Here is a 15612-nt window from a genome sequence, read left to right as displayed (position 1 = left end):
TCTCATGTAATTTTCTGCATAACCTCACTGTATTGTCCTTGCCTGTTAATATGTGGCATCTGCCCCCTATACTAACATCAGGGTTTATATAAGTTATTCTTGCAGCATTTTCTATCTTCATGAATACTTATGAATAAAATTATGGGGAGCATTGCCAAAACTCACCTTCCTCTTTCTGAGACAAATGTTTTTAGAAGAAGTGAAAGTGAAATTTGTAAAGAGATAGCGAAGACACGCTACATATGGAGTACAAATAGGGTAGAATTATGAGCAAATCTGGCCCAGGAACTAGATGTAGTGTTTGCTGAAATAAATGATCAGCATCTGTCTCCACAATGGGGCCTCCTCTGCCCGGGCCAAAGTATTTTGGTACCCTAGGCAGATGAAGCCAATGGCGCATCTCCCACCCCAAAGCAAAAGAATGGCTCAGAGACTAAAGCCCCCCTCTCACATAGCGAGATCGCTGTTGCGGCACCGATTTTGTGACGCAACAGTGATCTCGCCTGCGATCTCACTATGTGTGACACATAGCGGCGATCGGGCCCCTGCTGCGATGTCGCTGATTGTGCTCGAATGTCCTGGGCCATTTTTTGATAGCTGGTGTCCTGCTGTCCAGCATGCATTGCTGTGTTTGACAGGGACAACGACAAACAACCTCAATACTACAGGTCTGAGAGACAGGGTCCCAACGACCGTCGTATCGTTCTGAATCGTTGCTGCGTCGCTGTTGAGATCTGACTGTTTGACATCTCACTAGCGACCTCATAGCGACGCACCAGCGATCCCTATCAGGTTGCATCGTTGTCAGGATCGTTGGTGCGTCGCCAAGTGTGATGGTATCCTAAGGTAACAGGACCTCTAAAGCACATTCCCCCCTTGCCCTCGGATGGGTCAGGTAGCAAACTCCCATGACCACTTCCACTAGAATTGTTACCTTGTTATTTTACATGGGAACACAAAGAAGAGGGAAAGTCAAGTTTCACAAATTTCACAAGTACTTTCTTCATTTTCTTAGATTGGCCAGCAGACTGTGGGATTGCATTTTTCCAACAAAACACAGCAGGAAGGATTGTGTCTGGGAATGAAGTACGCCCGTTCTCCTGGCCATGGCAGGTTTCTTTGCAGGTATATTTCTAATTTCCTATAAATTTGTAGACATCTATATCGTAAAAGCTTACTTTAAAAGAAAACCAGATTATTAGACATCCTCAAAATTCCAATAGGTTTCATATATCACCAATCGTTACACCGATGCCTCTACCTTGTGCCAGTCATTACACTGGCTACCCATCCACTCCAGAATTCAGTATAAACTTATTACCCTCACCCACAAAGCCCTCCATGGCTTAGCACCATCCTACATCTCCTCCCTTGTTTCAGTATACCACCCTACCCGCGCCCTCCGTTCTGCTGATGACCTGAGGTTAGCATCCTCAATAATCAGAACATCCCACTCCCGTCTCCAAGACTTTACACGTGCTGTGCCAATTCTTTGGAATGCACTTCCCAGGTCAATACGATTAGTCCCCAATCCCCACAATTTTAAGCGTGCCCTGAAAACGCATTTATTCAGACTGGCCTATCGCCTCAACACATTAACCTAATCTATCCCTGGCTGGCACAGCCCAGAGGCGTATCTAGGCTCTCTGGCACCCGGGGCAAGAATTCGGTTCGGCGCCCCCCCCCCCCCCCCGCCCAAGTACATATGCGACTTGCACACTTAGCCATGTACCGACGAGCTGCTCTTCCTAATGCTCTCAATGTTCAGTGAAAAACTGAGAGAAGCAGGAAGAGAAGCTCGTTGTCAAGTATGAAAATCGCATATGAGTGAAGTGTCCGTATGATGACTACTGGAACCTGCAGAGCTGAATCCTGACAACGAATGCACTGCACACTTTTAGGATTCTCCCTTGCTGATGTACCGTCATGTCAGCACAAGTATGTGATTTGTATACTTCTGGCCACACTCCGACTAGACGTGCCCGGCCTCGCTCTGTTCATTTTCATTGAGTGAGGCCACACACGTCTAGTCAGCATGTGACCACATGTATGTAAATTACCGGCATGAGAGAATCCTAACAGCGCTCAGTGAGCACTGTGAGAATTCAGAAGTCTGCAGTCACCTAGAATGACAGCAGACTCAGCACAAACCTGGAGAACCCCTGTAATACTCCTAACAAATAAAAACATGAGAATTAGTCAGTGTCACAAATAATATTTACATCCAGGTACATTATAGATGACGTCGTCTCTGAAATCGGTCTCCTTTTCTTCTTCTTGTCCAGACCCCATGATGAGTTTTCTCATCCACAGCCGTCTCTGCAGACTTCCATCTTCTCCGGTCTTCTGCAGCAAATCTCCACACGACGCCCTTAAAGATAGAAGTGTCATTATAATGCTCCTAAATACAAATATCTGCAATACAGTGTATACTGTCTCCTCACACTATTCCCCTCCCTCCTCATACTGTCTCCTCTAACATCCCCTCTGTTCATCATACTGTCTCCTCATATATTTACCCCCTCACTCTCTACTGTCTGCCCACATCCCATCACCCTCACTCCCCATACTGTGTCCACATACATTCACCTGTTCGCTCCCCATACTGTCTGCACCCATCCCCCATACTGTTTCCTCATACATACTCTTTATTTTGTGTCCCCAATCCCCCACACACATTAAGTACCCCCCATCCCCAGTCCAAATCCCCCCACACACATTAAACAACCCCCATCCACACTCCAAATCCCTCACACACATTAAATAACCCCCCATCCCCACTCCAAATCCCCCCACACATTAACCCAATCCCCACTCATTAACCCCCACACACATTAACCCCCATACCCACACATTAACCCCCATCCCCATTCATTAACCCCCCACACATTAACCCAATCCCCACTCCAAATCCCCCCACCCCCACTCCAAATACCCCCACACATTAACCCCAACCCCACTCATTAACCCCCCACACACATTAACCCCCATCCCCACTCATTAACCCCCGCACACATTAACCCAATCCCCACTCATTAACCCCCATCACCACTCCAAATCCCCCCACACATTAAATAACCCCCATCTCCACTCCAAATACCCCCACACATTAACCCCATCCCCACTCATTAACCCTCACACACATTAACCCCATCCCCACTCATTAACACCCCCACACATTAACCCCCATCCCCATTCATTAACCCCCACACACATTAACCCCCATCCCCACTCATTAACGCCCCCACACATTAACCCCCATCCCCATTCATTAACCCCCGCACACATTAACCCAATCCCCACTCATTAACCCCATCACCACTCCAAATCCCCCCACACATTAAATAACCCCCATCACCACTCCAAATCCCCCCACACATTAAATAACCCCCATCACCACTCCAAATCCCCCCCACACATTAACCCAATCCCCACTCATTAACCCCCATCCCCTCTACAAATCCCCCCCATCTCCACTCATTAACTCCCCCTCATCTCCCATCTTCGGTGGTTCTTCAGCTCCACAGAGGAGCACACTTACCACCAGCGTTTGCTTTGGGCACATGACCTGATCACGCTGCTGACGTCGCTCTGGCCCGGCGGTCAGAGCTGCAATTTCACTAGCGTCTATACGCCAGTACAATTGTTCCCTGGGAGCTGGCACGGCCTCCTTCTCTGCGCCGGCTGTCAGCTTGACAGCTGACACAGAGAACCGCCGACTCTCAGGCGGGGGGCGGCAGAACGCAGCCGCCAGGGAGGACACTGCGGACCGCTGCATTAGGCGGCCCGACTGCGCCCCCCCTGCTGGCTGCGCCCGGGGCAAGTGCCCCGGCTGCCCCCCCTAGATACGCCCCTGGCACAGCCAAAAGTTTTACCATAACCAGGTTCCCCGCATCATGTTCCCACATGCTTTATGCATCCATTAGCCCTCTGTGTCTGTACTGTTACACACTTAACATTATGGCTGGTTCATACAATCAGGGCAATTGATACCACCCACCTTTCGTGTCTACCTCTTTCCTCATAGACTGTAAGCTTGCGAGCAGGGCCCTCATTCCTCTTGGTATTTGTTATAATCTATGTGATTATTGTTATGCTGTAATGTCTATTGTCTGTACAAGTCCCCTCTGAAATGTAAAGTGCTGAGGAATATGTCGGCGCTATAGAAATAAAATTTATTATTATTATTATTATTATATATAGGAACATCATTTTTTATTCTTACGATTCCTCTTTCTGTATCTAATTTTAAAGGGCTTTGTCAAAAACTGATGAACCAAATGCTGATCAATAGTCCTTGTAACTTTAAGCAACTTTGCAATGTACTTTATTTACCCATTTTGTTCCTTTTAGAAGGGGGTCATTTGATGTGCATTCTAGGCATTTTCTCTGCTGATGTCACATTCACTGCTCTTTTCCACCGACTTCCTGTAAGGGGAATGTATGGAAAGTCAGCAGAGCGGCGCATCACCAGCAGTGGGTGGGTTGGATAGTGTGTTCTTGAGGCTCTATTGAGGGACAAGAGGTAATCTGTCATCCAATCACACATGATCAAAACAGCTATTTATGACATCATTAGCTCTGATCATGTGCAGTAAGCTGAAAACTCCTGATTGCCACCTTGATTGATTCGTTGGAAGACTACAAGGAGTTCATGCGCATTTTAATGGTAGACCAAGAGGAAGCTGAGAGGTGTAGGAGGCAAGATCGAGGGCTGGAGAGGATGGTGAGCATAGAAGGAGTGGCAGTGTTTTTTGGGAAATCTAATCAGGGGAACAGGAAACAAAGGAAACAAGGTGTTGCTAATCTAACCACTTCATAGAAATGTTAATTGACTTTTCAGAGCCTTTGCAAGAATGTCATTTGCCAAACCCTTAAACACATTTTTTTTAATAAAAATATTCTGGTCAATGGGTTACCTATATGGAATTCAGAGGGTGCAATCCAATAAGTAGACCCAGTGGAAGTACATTAATAGACGTTGAATATAATTAGTAAATATGTCCCATTATAATGGTGTAAACCTCTTCTCGCAGTCCATGATGCTCAAACTTTCTCTGTTGTTCTAAAGTGGCAGAATGATTTCTAACCACTTCCAGTGTTGGTGATGGGTCCTAAGGGTCTGATTGTCAGGCTTAGTTCACTAACCAAGCGAGCCCCCTTTTTCCATCACAGCTGAAGGAGAAAGGGTGCTGACTTGCTAATGAACTGCATCTGACAACCAGTCTCCTCTATACAAGTCACTGACACCTCTGAGGGACAGCAAGAGTGAGGCTACTTTGACTTCAAGATAGGGTCTGATATTGGACCATCAGTCCAGGATTCACCCTTAAAGCTAATTTAGTACATTTTACTCATTTCATTTTTAAAACATCTTAACAGCTTATATTGCCGACAACCCATTTTAAGAGTGTGACCTGCAACGAGAAGAAAGCTGAACTTGCTATAATAATGTCACTGATTGCTTGATTTGTTGGCCTAAATCAATTGTGCCTTTCTTTCAAAGGTTCAGGCTAGAGGGAATAAGAAGTATGTTCATGTCTGCGGTGGAACACTCATTCACAAAAATTGGGTACTCACTGCGGCCCACTGTTTTCAGAAGTAAGTCTTAAGAATGCATGTTAGATAATGAGATCTCAAAATGTCCCCGTGCAGAGGAATGTTTCCCATTTATAGAGCTCCTGTGTTCTCTACAAGTGAGCCACTAATAGACTCCTCCGGCAGCGGCTTATCTTTCTGTTAATCGAAAGGCTCGACGTATGAGATGATTTTGGGGAAGAGTCAGGAGGCCGACCCACACGTTAGGTGGGTAGCTGATGCAGGTGAAGTCAACTGTTCAAAAAACTTTTACCTAATGTGTATGGGGGCCGTTATAAATGTAGGCTATCAGTTGAAATTTTGGTCTTGTACAGGTGAGATATAAAGCATTTAGGCTGCATTCACACATCCATGTGACACATCCAAGTGCTGTCCGATTGTTTTATCATTCTGTTTCTCTCAGATTGAAAAACACAAATGTGTGAGTGCAGACTTGGCCAAATAAATATATTCAGGTAAGGAGAACATTGAAAAAGCTTGGTTGGGGAGACATAGCGACTTTGGCTGCCTTTAAAGCAAAAAAAATATATAAAAAAGTAAAATATAAAAAAACAACAATAACAACATCATTTTTGCCAGTTTTCTGAGAGATTTCCTCAAGAGTATATTTAGTTGCTGAAAATCATTTTAATTATTCTGATATCAATTATTTGGCAGTGTGCAAACTCACCATCGGTGCAACCTGTGCGATCGCACAGTAGCCCAAGAGCTATAGTGGTCCACTTTTACACCCAAGGCCATTATTGGACTCCAAAGTGCTCATCTACTGTTCCGGCACTGGGGTCCTCTTCTCCCTGTGTCTGCCCCTACAACAAGCAAATGTATTTATGCAAGCCTCTTTAAGATACACAGTCCAGTAGTAATAAACTTATAATATTTTTTGCTTTGGATCCTGGATAGTTGCTTGCATTATGGGAAAAGCGCCATCTCCTCTTACTTCCACATGATTACCCCAAGAGTTATGGGGTTTATCCCATAATGTAGGAGCCAGAATACGTACAGCAGAGGGCTCTGGTGAAATAATGTGACGTATGGAGTATGGATACGAGTCAATACAAAGGAAGGCAGGCTATGAGACCGGGTAAAATAAACAGGTGGACATATCATTGATGCAATGTGTGCAGCCATACAGGAGCCCTATAGATAATGGGACCCATTTTCGCCTCCAAATCAGCCAACAGGTCCTGTTATATACACAAATAGGGGCCTAAATACTGTTCTTGACATGGGGCCCTCTTTCATCTGTGTCCGCCACTGAATAAACAAGAAAAAAACCAATTGTACGTTTGGATTCCTTAAGCAACTTCCTTAAGAGTGGAAGCTGTTAGCAAGTAGTTATAGAAGATAACTCATCTGATTGCCTTTTCTTTATTAAAAAGGGGGAAGGCAGAAGATGCCGCTAACTGGAGGATCGTCCTTGGGAAGCATTACCTCAACCATACAGAACCTACGGAAAAAATATACAATGTGAAGCGCATATACAGGCATGAACGTTTCCGCTATCCCCATCTGAATGAGCTGGACTATGATATTGCACTGGTGAAGCCTGTAGGAGACATACTAACCACCCACTTCATACAGTACGCTTGCCTTCCAAAGAGAGAAACGACTCTACGCCCAGGTCATTTTTGCTGGGTAACAGGATGGGGAGATACCAGAGGTAACATGTTTGTGCTTTCAATAAATGGGAGCTCACATTCATTACTACTTCAAGGGAATGTGTCACCAGGTTTTTCCAACCCCATTTGAGAGCAGCAAAATGTAGGGTCAGAACCTGATTCCAGCAAAGAATACCTTACTGAGCGGCAGTTTTGATTAAAATCACAGTTTTATCTGCTGCAGAAACAGAGCTTTGAAAAAGTATTCATACCCAGTGAACTTTTCAACTTTTTTTCATGTTACACCCACAAACTTAGGGGTACTTCACACTAAGCGAGATTGCTAGTGAGATCGCTGATGCGTCACCGATTTTGTGATGCATCAACGATCTCTCTGTGCATGGCACGCATCAGCGACCGGCCCCCCCGCCGGGTATCGCTGATCGTGCAAGAATGTCCATTTTTTGATCGTTGGTCTCCCGCTGGGCAGCACATATTGCTGCATGTGGCAGCGGGAGACCAACGATCAGCGAGCTCCCAACGCTATAAGCAGACTCTGTGAGCTGGTATCCAAGGTAAATAGCTGGTAACTAAGTGCGCGCGTCGTTTAGTTACCCGCTGTGTACCCTGGATATCAGCGTGCTCACGCTGGGAGCTGGTATCCAAGGTAAACAGCAGGTAACTAAGCAGATACCAGCGTCCTCACTGGTCCTGATCGCTGGTGCGTCGTTGAGTAGATCTGCCTGTTTGAGAGCTCACCAGCGATCATGTAGCGACGCACCAGCGATCCTGACCAGGTCGTATCATTGTCGGGATCGCTGGTGCGTCGTTTAGTGTAACGGGACCCTAAAATGTATCTTAGTGGGATTTTATGTCATATACCAACACAAAGTAGCAAGTAATCGTGACGTGTAAAGGAAAGAAAATGATGTATGGTTTGTTAGATATTTTAAAACTATGAATCTTAAAATGGTGATGTGTATTTGTATTCAGTCCCCCTGAGTCAATATTTTGTAGGACCACCTTTCCCTGCAATTACTACTGCAAGTGTTTTGGGGTATGTCTCTACCAGCTTTGTTCGTCTGGAGGCTGAAATTTTTCATTATAAACATATACATGATATCAAATAATTCATTAACTGTAACACTACGCGTTGTTTATTCAGTGCAGTGTCGCATTTGTTATATGCAATATATTGAGTGCACCACACGCAAATTTAAAACTAGTATGGCAGAAGACATACATGACGCTGCTGCTGATCATTTGAGAATTAAGCGTTCTATGTCAGGACTATCCAGGCACTTTCATGATGTGTATCAAGGCAATTGTTCTTCATTATTAGTAATGGGTGTTTAGAGGGTTAATTGCCATATCGGGAGGAAACAGGGCTCAGCTTCTCTGTCCTAGGTGCGCATTACTCTACATTTATGTACATTAAATCTCATTTGCCAAGTGTTTGCCCATTCAATCATCTTAGTCAGATCATTTTGCAATACTGTAATGTCAGGGTCAGATTTTAGTATCCTACATAGTTTGATGTTGTCAGCAAAAACTGACACTTTGTTCTCAATCCCATCCAAAAGGTCCCTGCGGTCCCCACTGGTGACGATATCCTATATAGAGAACATACCATTCATGATCAATGGCGGATCTTAATAGGGGCGGATGGGGCGGTCGCCCCAGGCCCAAGGTTTTTTGGGGGCCCAGGGCAGTGGCGTATCCAGGGGGCGCAGTCGAGCCGCCCGGCCGCCTAATGCAGCGGTCCGCAGTATGCCAGTATCTCCCTCCCTCCCCCCCCCCCCGGCGGCTGTGTTCTGCCGCTACCAGTCCTGGGAGTCGGCGGTTCTCTGTGTCGGCTGTCAAGCTGACAGCCGACGCAGAGAAGGAGGCCGCGCCGACTCCCAGGCAGCAATTGTACTTGGCGTCCATAGACGCCAGTACAATTGAAGCTCTGACCGCCGGGTCAGAGCGACGTCAGCAGCGTGATCAGGTCATGTGATCACGCTGCTGACGTCACTCCCGGCGCCCAGAGCGAACGCTGGTGGTAAGTGTGCTCCTCTGTGGAGCTGAAGAACCACCGAAGATGGGGATGGGGGTTAATGAGCGGAGATGGGGGTTAATGAGTGGAGAGGGGGGTTAATGTGGGGGTGGGGGTTAATGAGTGGAGATGGGGGTTAATGAGTGGAGAGGGGGGTTAATGAGTGGAGAGGGGGGTTAATGAGTGGAGATGGGGGTTAATGTGGGGGTGGGGGTTAATGAGTGGAGATGGGGGTTAATGAGTGGAGATGGGAGTTAATGAGTGGAGATGGGGGTTAATGAGTGGAGATGGGGGATTAATGAGTGGAGATGGGGTTAATGTGTGGAGGGGTTAATGAGTGGGGATGGGGGTTAATGTGTGGGGGGGATTTGGAGTGGGGGTACATAATGTGTGGGGGGGATTTGGAGTGGGGGTACATAATGTGTGGGGGGATTTGGAGTGGGGGTACATAATGTGTGGGGGGATTTGGGAGTAGGGACGAGGGGTTATTGAGTGGGGATGGGGGGTACTTAATGTGTGTGGGGGATTGGGGATGGGGGGGATTTGGAGTGGGGATGGTATTTAATGTATGTGGGGAGATTTGAGGACACAAAATGAAGAGTATGTATGAGGGCATGTATGAGGAAACAGTATGGGGGATGGGTGCAGACAGTAAGGGGTGCGAACGGGTGAATGCATGTGGACACAGTATGGGGAGTCGGGGATATGTGTGAGCAGACAGTATAGAGAGTGAGGGGGTAAATATATGAGGAGACAGTATGAGGAGGGAGGGGAATAGTGTGAGGAGACAGTATATTGCAGATATTTGTATTTAGGGGCATTATAATGACACTTCTATCTTTAAGGGGATCGTGTGGAGATTTGCTGCAGAAGACCGGAGAAGATGGAAGTCTGCAGAGACAAGATGTGGATGAGCAAACTCATCATGGGGTCTGGACAAGAAGTAAAAAAGGAGAACGACTCCAGAGATGACGTCATCTATAAGGTACCTGGATGTAAATATTATTTGTGATATTGACTAATTCTCATGTTTTTTATTTATGTCAGGAGCATTACAGGGGTTGTCCAGGTCTGTGCTGAGTCTGCAGACATTCTATGTGACTGCAGACTTCTGAATTCTCACAGTGCTCACTGAATGCTGTCAGGATTCTCTCGTGCTGGTAATTTACATACATGCGGTCACATGCTGACTAGACATGTGTGGCCTCACTCAATGAAAGTGAACGGAGCGAGGCCGGGCACGTCTAGTTGGAATGTGGCCAGAAGTATACAAATCACATACTTGTGTTGACATGACTGTATATCGGCAAGGGAGAATCCTAAATGTGTGCAGTGCATTCGTTGTGAGAATTCAGAAGCTGCAATGTCAGGATTCAGCTCTGCAGGTTCCAGTACTCATCACATGGACACCTCACTCATATGCGATTTTCATAGTTATGGTCCTGTGACAACGAGCTTCTCTTCCTGCTTTCAGTTTTTTACTGAACATTGAGAGCATTAGGGAGAGCAGCTCGTGGGTACATGACTAACTGTGCAAGTCGCATATGTACTTGGGGGGGGTACACGTGGTGGAATGGTGGCGGGTTTTCCGTATGGACCCGCAGCAAACCAAGTGCTGCGGTCCGTACGGCTGTCAATTCCCGCACGGGGACCGCAGCGCTCAGGTGGGAAGGGGGGTACAGGGGCCCAGGTTTTATGAACAGCCCCGGGCCCATAGTCCACTTAATCCGCCACTGTTCATGATGACTCTGTTTCCTGTCATTTAGCCAATTCCTTTCCCATCTGCATATAGTTTCCCCCAGTCACTGCATATGGAGCTATGCTTGTTTAGTGTAACACATAGGGTTAATATTCTGGCTTAACAATGGTGTGTAAGAGTTATGACTATGGTGTGTAAGAGTTATGACAGCTTGAAAAGCATAGACTTAACGTTACTGTTATTTTTTTTAACAGCTTTTTCTTTAATCTTCCCTCTAATAAACTAAATAAATGTAATATTTTAATGTATATATATTTTTGAGGTTGCTGGATATTTTCCCCTTGCCTGGTCTGTAGGTGTCACCATCACCTGGCCTTATTGTGATACTGTGTTATCACAATTCAAAATAATTACTCAATGGGTCATTTGAATCATTTAAAGTCTTTGGTCCTCTTTGTTGCTGTCATTGGAAGAGTGCACCTTGCAGCAAAAACTCAATTGGTCTAGATAAATTACATCCTAGGGTACTGAAAGAGTTAATGGATATTGCAGAACTACTAGCCAGAATCTCTGAAAAATCCTGGAGAACAGAAGTCCCAGAAGATTGGAGAAGGGCAAATGTTGTCCCTATCTTCAAAAAAGGAAAGAAGATGGAGCCAGGAAATTACAGTCCAGTGATCCTTACTTCTATACCAAGGAAGATATTTGAACAAATTACTAAATAGCATGTATGTAAGTACTTAGATAAGAATACAGTAATTAATCATGGGTTTGTAGCAAACAAGTCATGCCAGACTAATCTAATTTCCTTCTATCATGGAATAACTGACTGGTGTATAAGGGAAATGCGGTAGATATAGGATATCTTGACTTCAACAGAGCATTTGATAAAGTATCTCATACTATCCTTATTGAAAAAATAATGAAGTATAGGACTGACAAGGCTATGGTTAGATGGATTCATAACTGGCTCAGTAATCGTACTCAAAGAGCGGTAATAAATGGTTCCACATCCAACTAGGAGAGTGTTTCAAGGTTCTGTCCTGGCCCCAGTATTGTTCAATATTTTTATAAATGATCCTGATAAGGAAACTGTAGGTAAATTAATCAAATTTGCAGACGATGCAAAGCTGGGAGGGATGGCTAAAGCTGGAGTCACACATAGCGACTTTCCACCGATCCCAACGATATCAACGTGTCAGGATCGCTGGTAAGTCGCTACATGATCGCTGGTGAGCTGTCAAACAGACAGCTTCACCAGCGATCAGCACAGCAACGCCGAGTGCGCGGCGTCGCTGTGTACATTAGTTACCAGCGCGCCGATGCAGGGAGCTGGTAACTAACGTACACATCGGGTATCCAAGGGACGTGCGTCCCTTAGATACCCAATGTGTACGTTAGTTACCAGCTCCCTGCATCAGCGCGCTGGTAACTAACATACACATCGGGTATATAAGGGACGCATGTCCCTTGGATACCCGATGTGTACGCTAGTTACCAGCTGATCGCTGGTCTCCCGCCTGTCACACGCAGCGATGCGTGCTGGCCAGTGGGAGACCAGCGACAAAAGAAAAGTCCAGAGGTTTCCAAGAGCGATCAGCGATACTGGCAGGGGGGCCGGTCGCTGATCGCTGTCACACACAGCGATCTCGCTGGTGAAATCGCTTTTGTGTCACAAAACTTGTGACTCAGCAGCGATCTCGCTAGCGAGATCGCGATGTGTGACGGGGCCTTAACACTAGAGAAGATAGAAAGGATTCAGGAGTATCTAGATAAGCTTGAACAATGGCCAGCTACTAATAGAATGGTATTTAACAGGGAGAAATGCAAGAGTCTACATCTGGAAAGAAAACAAAAATTACATCTACAGAATGGGAGGAATGGAACTAAGCAACAGCATGTGGGAATAATATCTGGGTATACTAATAGATCAAAGACTGCACATGAGTCAGCAGTGTGATGCAGCAGCAAAACAGCAAACCCAGTTCTAGGATATGAGTCTAGATCACGTGAAATAATTATTCCGCTCTACTCCTCCTTGGTCAGGCCTCATCTGGAATACTGTGTCCAGTTCTGGTAACCACATTAAAAAAAAAACATTGAAAAACTGGAGCAAGTTCAAAGAAGAGCTATCAGGATGGTGAGTGGACTGCAAAGTATGTCCTACGAGGAACGATTAAAGGATCTGGGAATGTTTAGATTGCAGAAAAGAAGGCTAAGAGTGACTTAATAGCTGTCTACAAATATCTGAAGGGATGTCACAGTATAGAGGAATCATCCTTATTCTCATATGTACATGGAAATATGAGAAACAATGGAATGAAACTGAAAGGAAGAAGATGCAGATTAGATATTTGAAAAACCATTTTGACAGTAAGGGTGATCAATGAGTGGAACAGGCTGCCACGAGAGGTGGTGAGTTCTCCTTCAATGGAAGCCTTCAAACAGAAGCTGGACAGACATCTGTCTGAGGTGGCTTAATGAATCCTGCATTGAGCAGGGGATTGGACACCATGATCCAACTCTAACATTCTATGATTCTATGAATTCTAAGGGACAGCCCCACGATCTCTGCCACATGAGAGTACAAAGTAGAGAAAGCTTTCTTCAAGAAATAATGGCGGCAATTTATTTTCCATCAAGATTCAGCACAAGCCATCATTTTGCACAAGGCAGTACAATCCATATGGCACGGAAGCAATTGTGGTGAACTTGGACATTTGGGAGTTTAGTTTCCGTGCAAACAGACAAGTAGATGCATGCCTCCCAGGCACACATATGGCTAACTGATGAAGCAATATAAGCAAAAATAAACTTGGCACTCAAATTGATGAAAGATGAGGAAATTTCCTTTATTTTGCATCCAGACAAAAACAGAAGAAATAACTGAACGTTTTCGGTCCCACATTTAACCTTCATCAGAGTATCTTGCTGGTTCAGAGGGATAAGACAGTGTGCTTCATCTTTTATCAATTTGAGTGCCAAGTTTATTTTTGCTTAGACTACGGGTTGGATACCCTACTTGAGCACCATCCACAAGTCATTTTTGTTGAGTGCCTTGTTGTTTTCTACTTTTTCAGAAATTTTTTTGATGAGGCAATATAGGAAGAGAAAGAAGAGTACGGAATTCAGTTCTGTTGTAGCTGTTTTCGTTCTGACCTGAAGTCCGATATGGTGATGTCTGTTCTTTGAACCAGTTTGCAGCCTTTACCCAGCGATATGGAGAGATCCAGAGAGATTGCAAGTGCAAAACAAAGTGTAAGAATAAAATTTCTCACCTTGCTGCAGCTGGGTTTTGCATGTCCAATCTCCCACGAAACTCCCACAGACGCATTCCGAATAGGCTGGTTACCACAGCCCCACATTGGGTGCCAAAATTGTTGTAGCTGTTATAGTTCTGACCCAGAGTCAGATATGCTGGATCACCAGTGAGGCCAAATTAGAAGGTTACACCCTTAATTGACAAGCTCACTTGGAGAAAAGAAATGAGCACAGGTTGTGAGCAAATCACTTTATCTGATATAATGAAACACAAGGCGGTATTTTACACCATTTTCAGTAATGTAACTCAGTGTAGCCCATGTAGCCCCCCCCTCCCCCGTTACCCAGGGTCAAGCTTTATTTACCATGTACCCAGAACATGTTGTTGCTGATTATTGCAAACATATAAGATAAGAAGTATAAGGTCCTTGAAAAGGAGACTATAAAGGGCATGTCACACTAAGAGATATCGCTAGCAATATCGCTATAACTAGTGACGTTATAGCGATATTGCTAGCGATATCGCTGTGTCTGATACTTACCTACGACCGGCTCCCCCGCTGGTTATCGCTGATCGCGCGAGAACGTTCAGGACCGTTTCTCGTCGTCAGCTTCCTGCGGCGCTTCCTGCTGTGAGGACGAGCGTGGAGCCGGGCGGGAGGACGCAGGATCGCCTGGTGTGACAGGTATGTAGCGACCTCCGTCCCCAGCGATGTCGCTAGTGAGAACTGCCTATGTGGCAGCTCACTAGCGACCACTTAGCGATGTACCAGCGATCCTGACCGCGTCATATCGCTGGTCGGGATCGCTGGTACATCGCTAAGTGTGACAGTACCTTAAGACTACTACATCATAAGATCAAATTCTAGCAGTTAAAGGCAAAACATTAACCCTTCTATATCAGTTCTATTGGGCAAGGGTTGAATAATTGGGTTTAACATGATCGACAAAAGCTATAATGCTGTAGAAAATGAATTCTAAAATAAAATATGGCAATAACCAGGGTAAATTACATTGAGCAGTAAATAGAATTTGTGCTAAATAAAAGTGGTAGGATTGTTGTATCACAAAATCTACAGATTGTATAGGTCCAGATAAACTCATAATTAAGGTTGGAGATGGTGGCTACTATGTTCTGCAGTTAAATAATTACAAGGTTATCAATCGGTTAGTGTACCTATCTGGTACTAGTATCCCAGCACATAAGCTAGTGTCCTTTCCTATTGCTACATTTTAAGTCTTTGACTACATACAAATAGCATATGCATTAATTACCCTGGAATAAAGCAATATAAATCACCCTTGGATAAAGTGATGTAATGCTTTAGAAGAGGCTGTTTCTATATATAATTAGCACTTAGTGCCTCTATAGTTCCTTAATTCAATCCAATGTCATGATTACCATTGGTGGTCAGTAA

General features: G+C 45.1%; 1 protein-coding gene across 1 annotated transcript in view; it reads left to right on the top strand.

Annotated features, from left to right (window-relative positions):
* Positions 1 to 15612, top strand: part of LOC141088741 (elastase-1-like) — a 53206-nt gene that overhangs the window by 24627 nt on the left and 12967 nt on the right. Inside the window, exons 2-4 of the mRNA XM_073574918.1 lie at positions 1016 to 1125; positions 5507 to 5601; positions 6978 to 7258. Coding sequence (XP_073431019.1) covers positions 1016 to 1125; positions 5507 to 5601; positions 6978 to 7258 — 486 coding nt within the window. The remainder of the gene's footprint in view (positions 1 to 1015; positions 1126 to 5506; positions 5602 to 6977; positions 7259 to 15612) is intronic.

Source organism: Dendrobates tinctorius, unplaced genomic scaffold (genome assembly GCF_039654945.1).
Source record: "Dendrobates tinctorius isolate UK_male_01 unplaced genomic scaffold, ASM3965494v1 ptg000040l, whole genome shotgun sequence".
Lineage (NCBI taxonomy): Eukaryota > Metazoa > Chordata > Amphibia > Anura > Dendrobatidae > Dendrobates > Dendrobates tinctorius.
The sequence above is the reverse complement of the archived record's forward strand: the minus strand, read 5'-3'. Positions and strand labels throughout refer to the sequence as shown.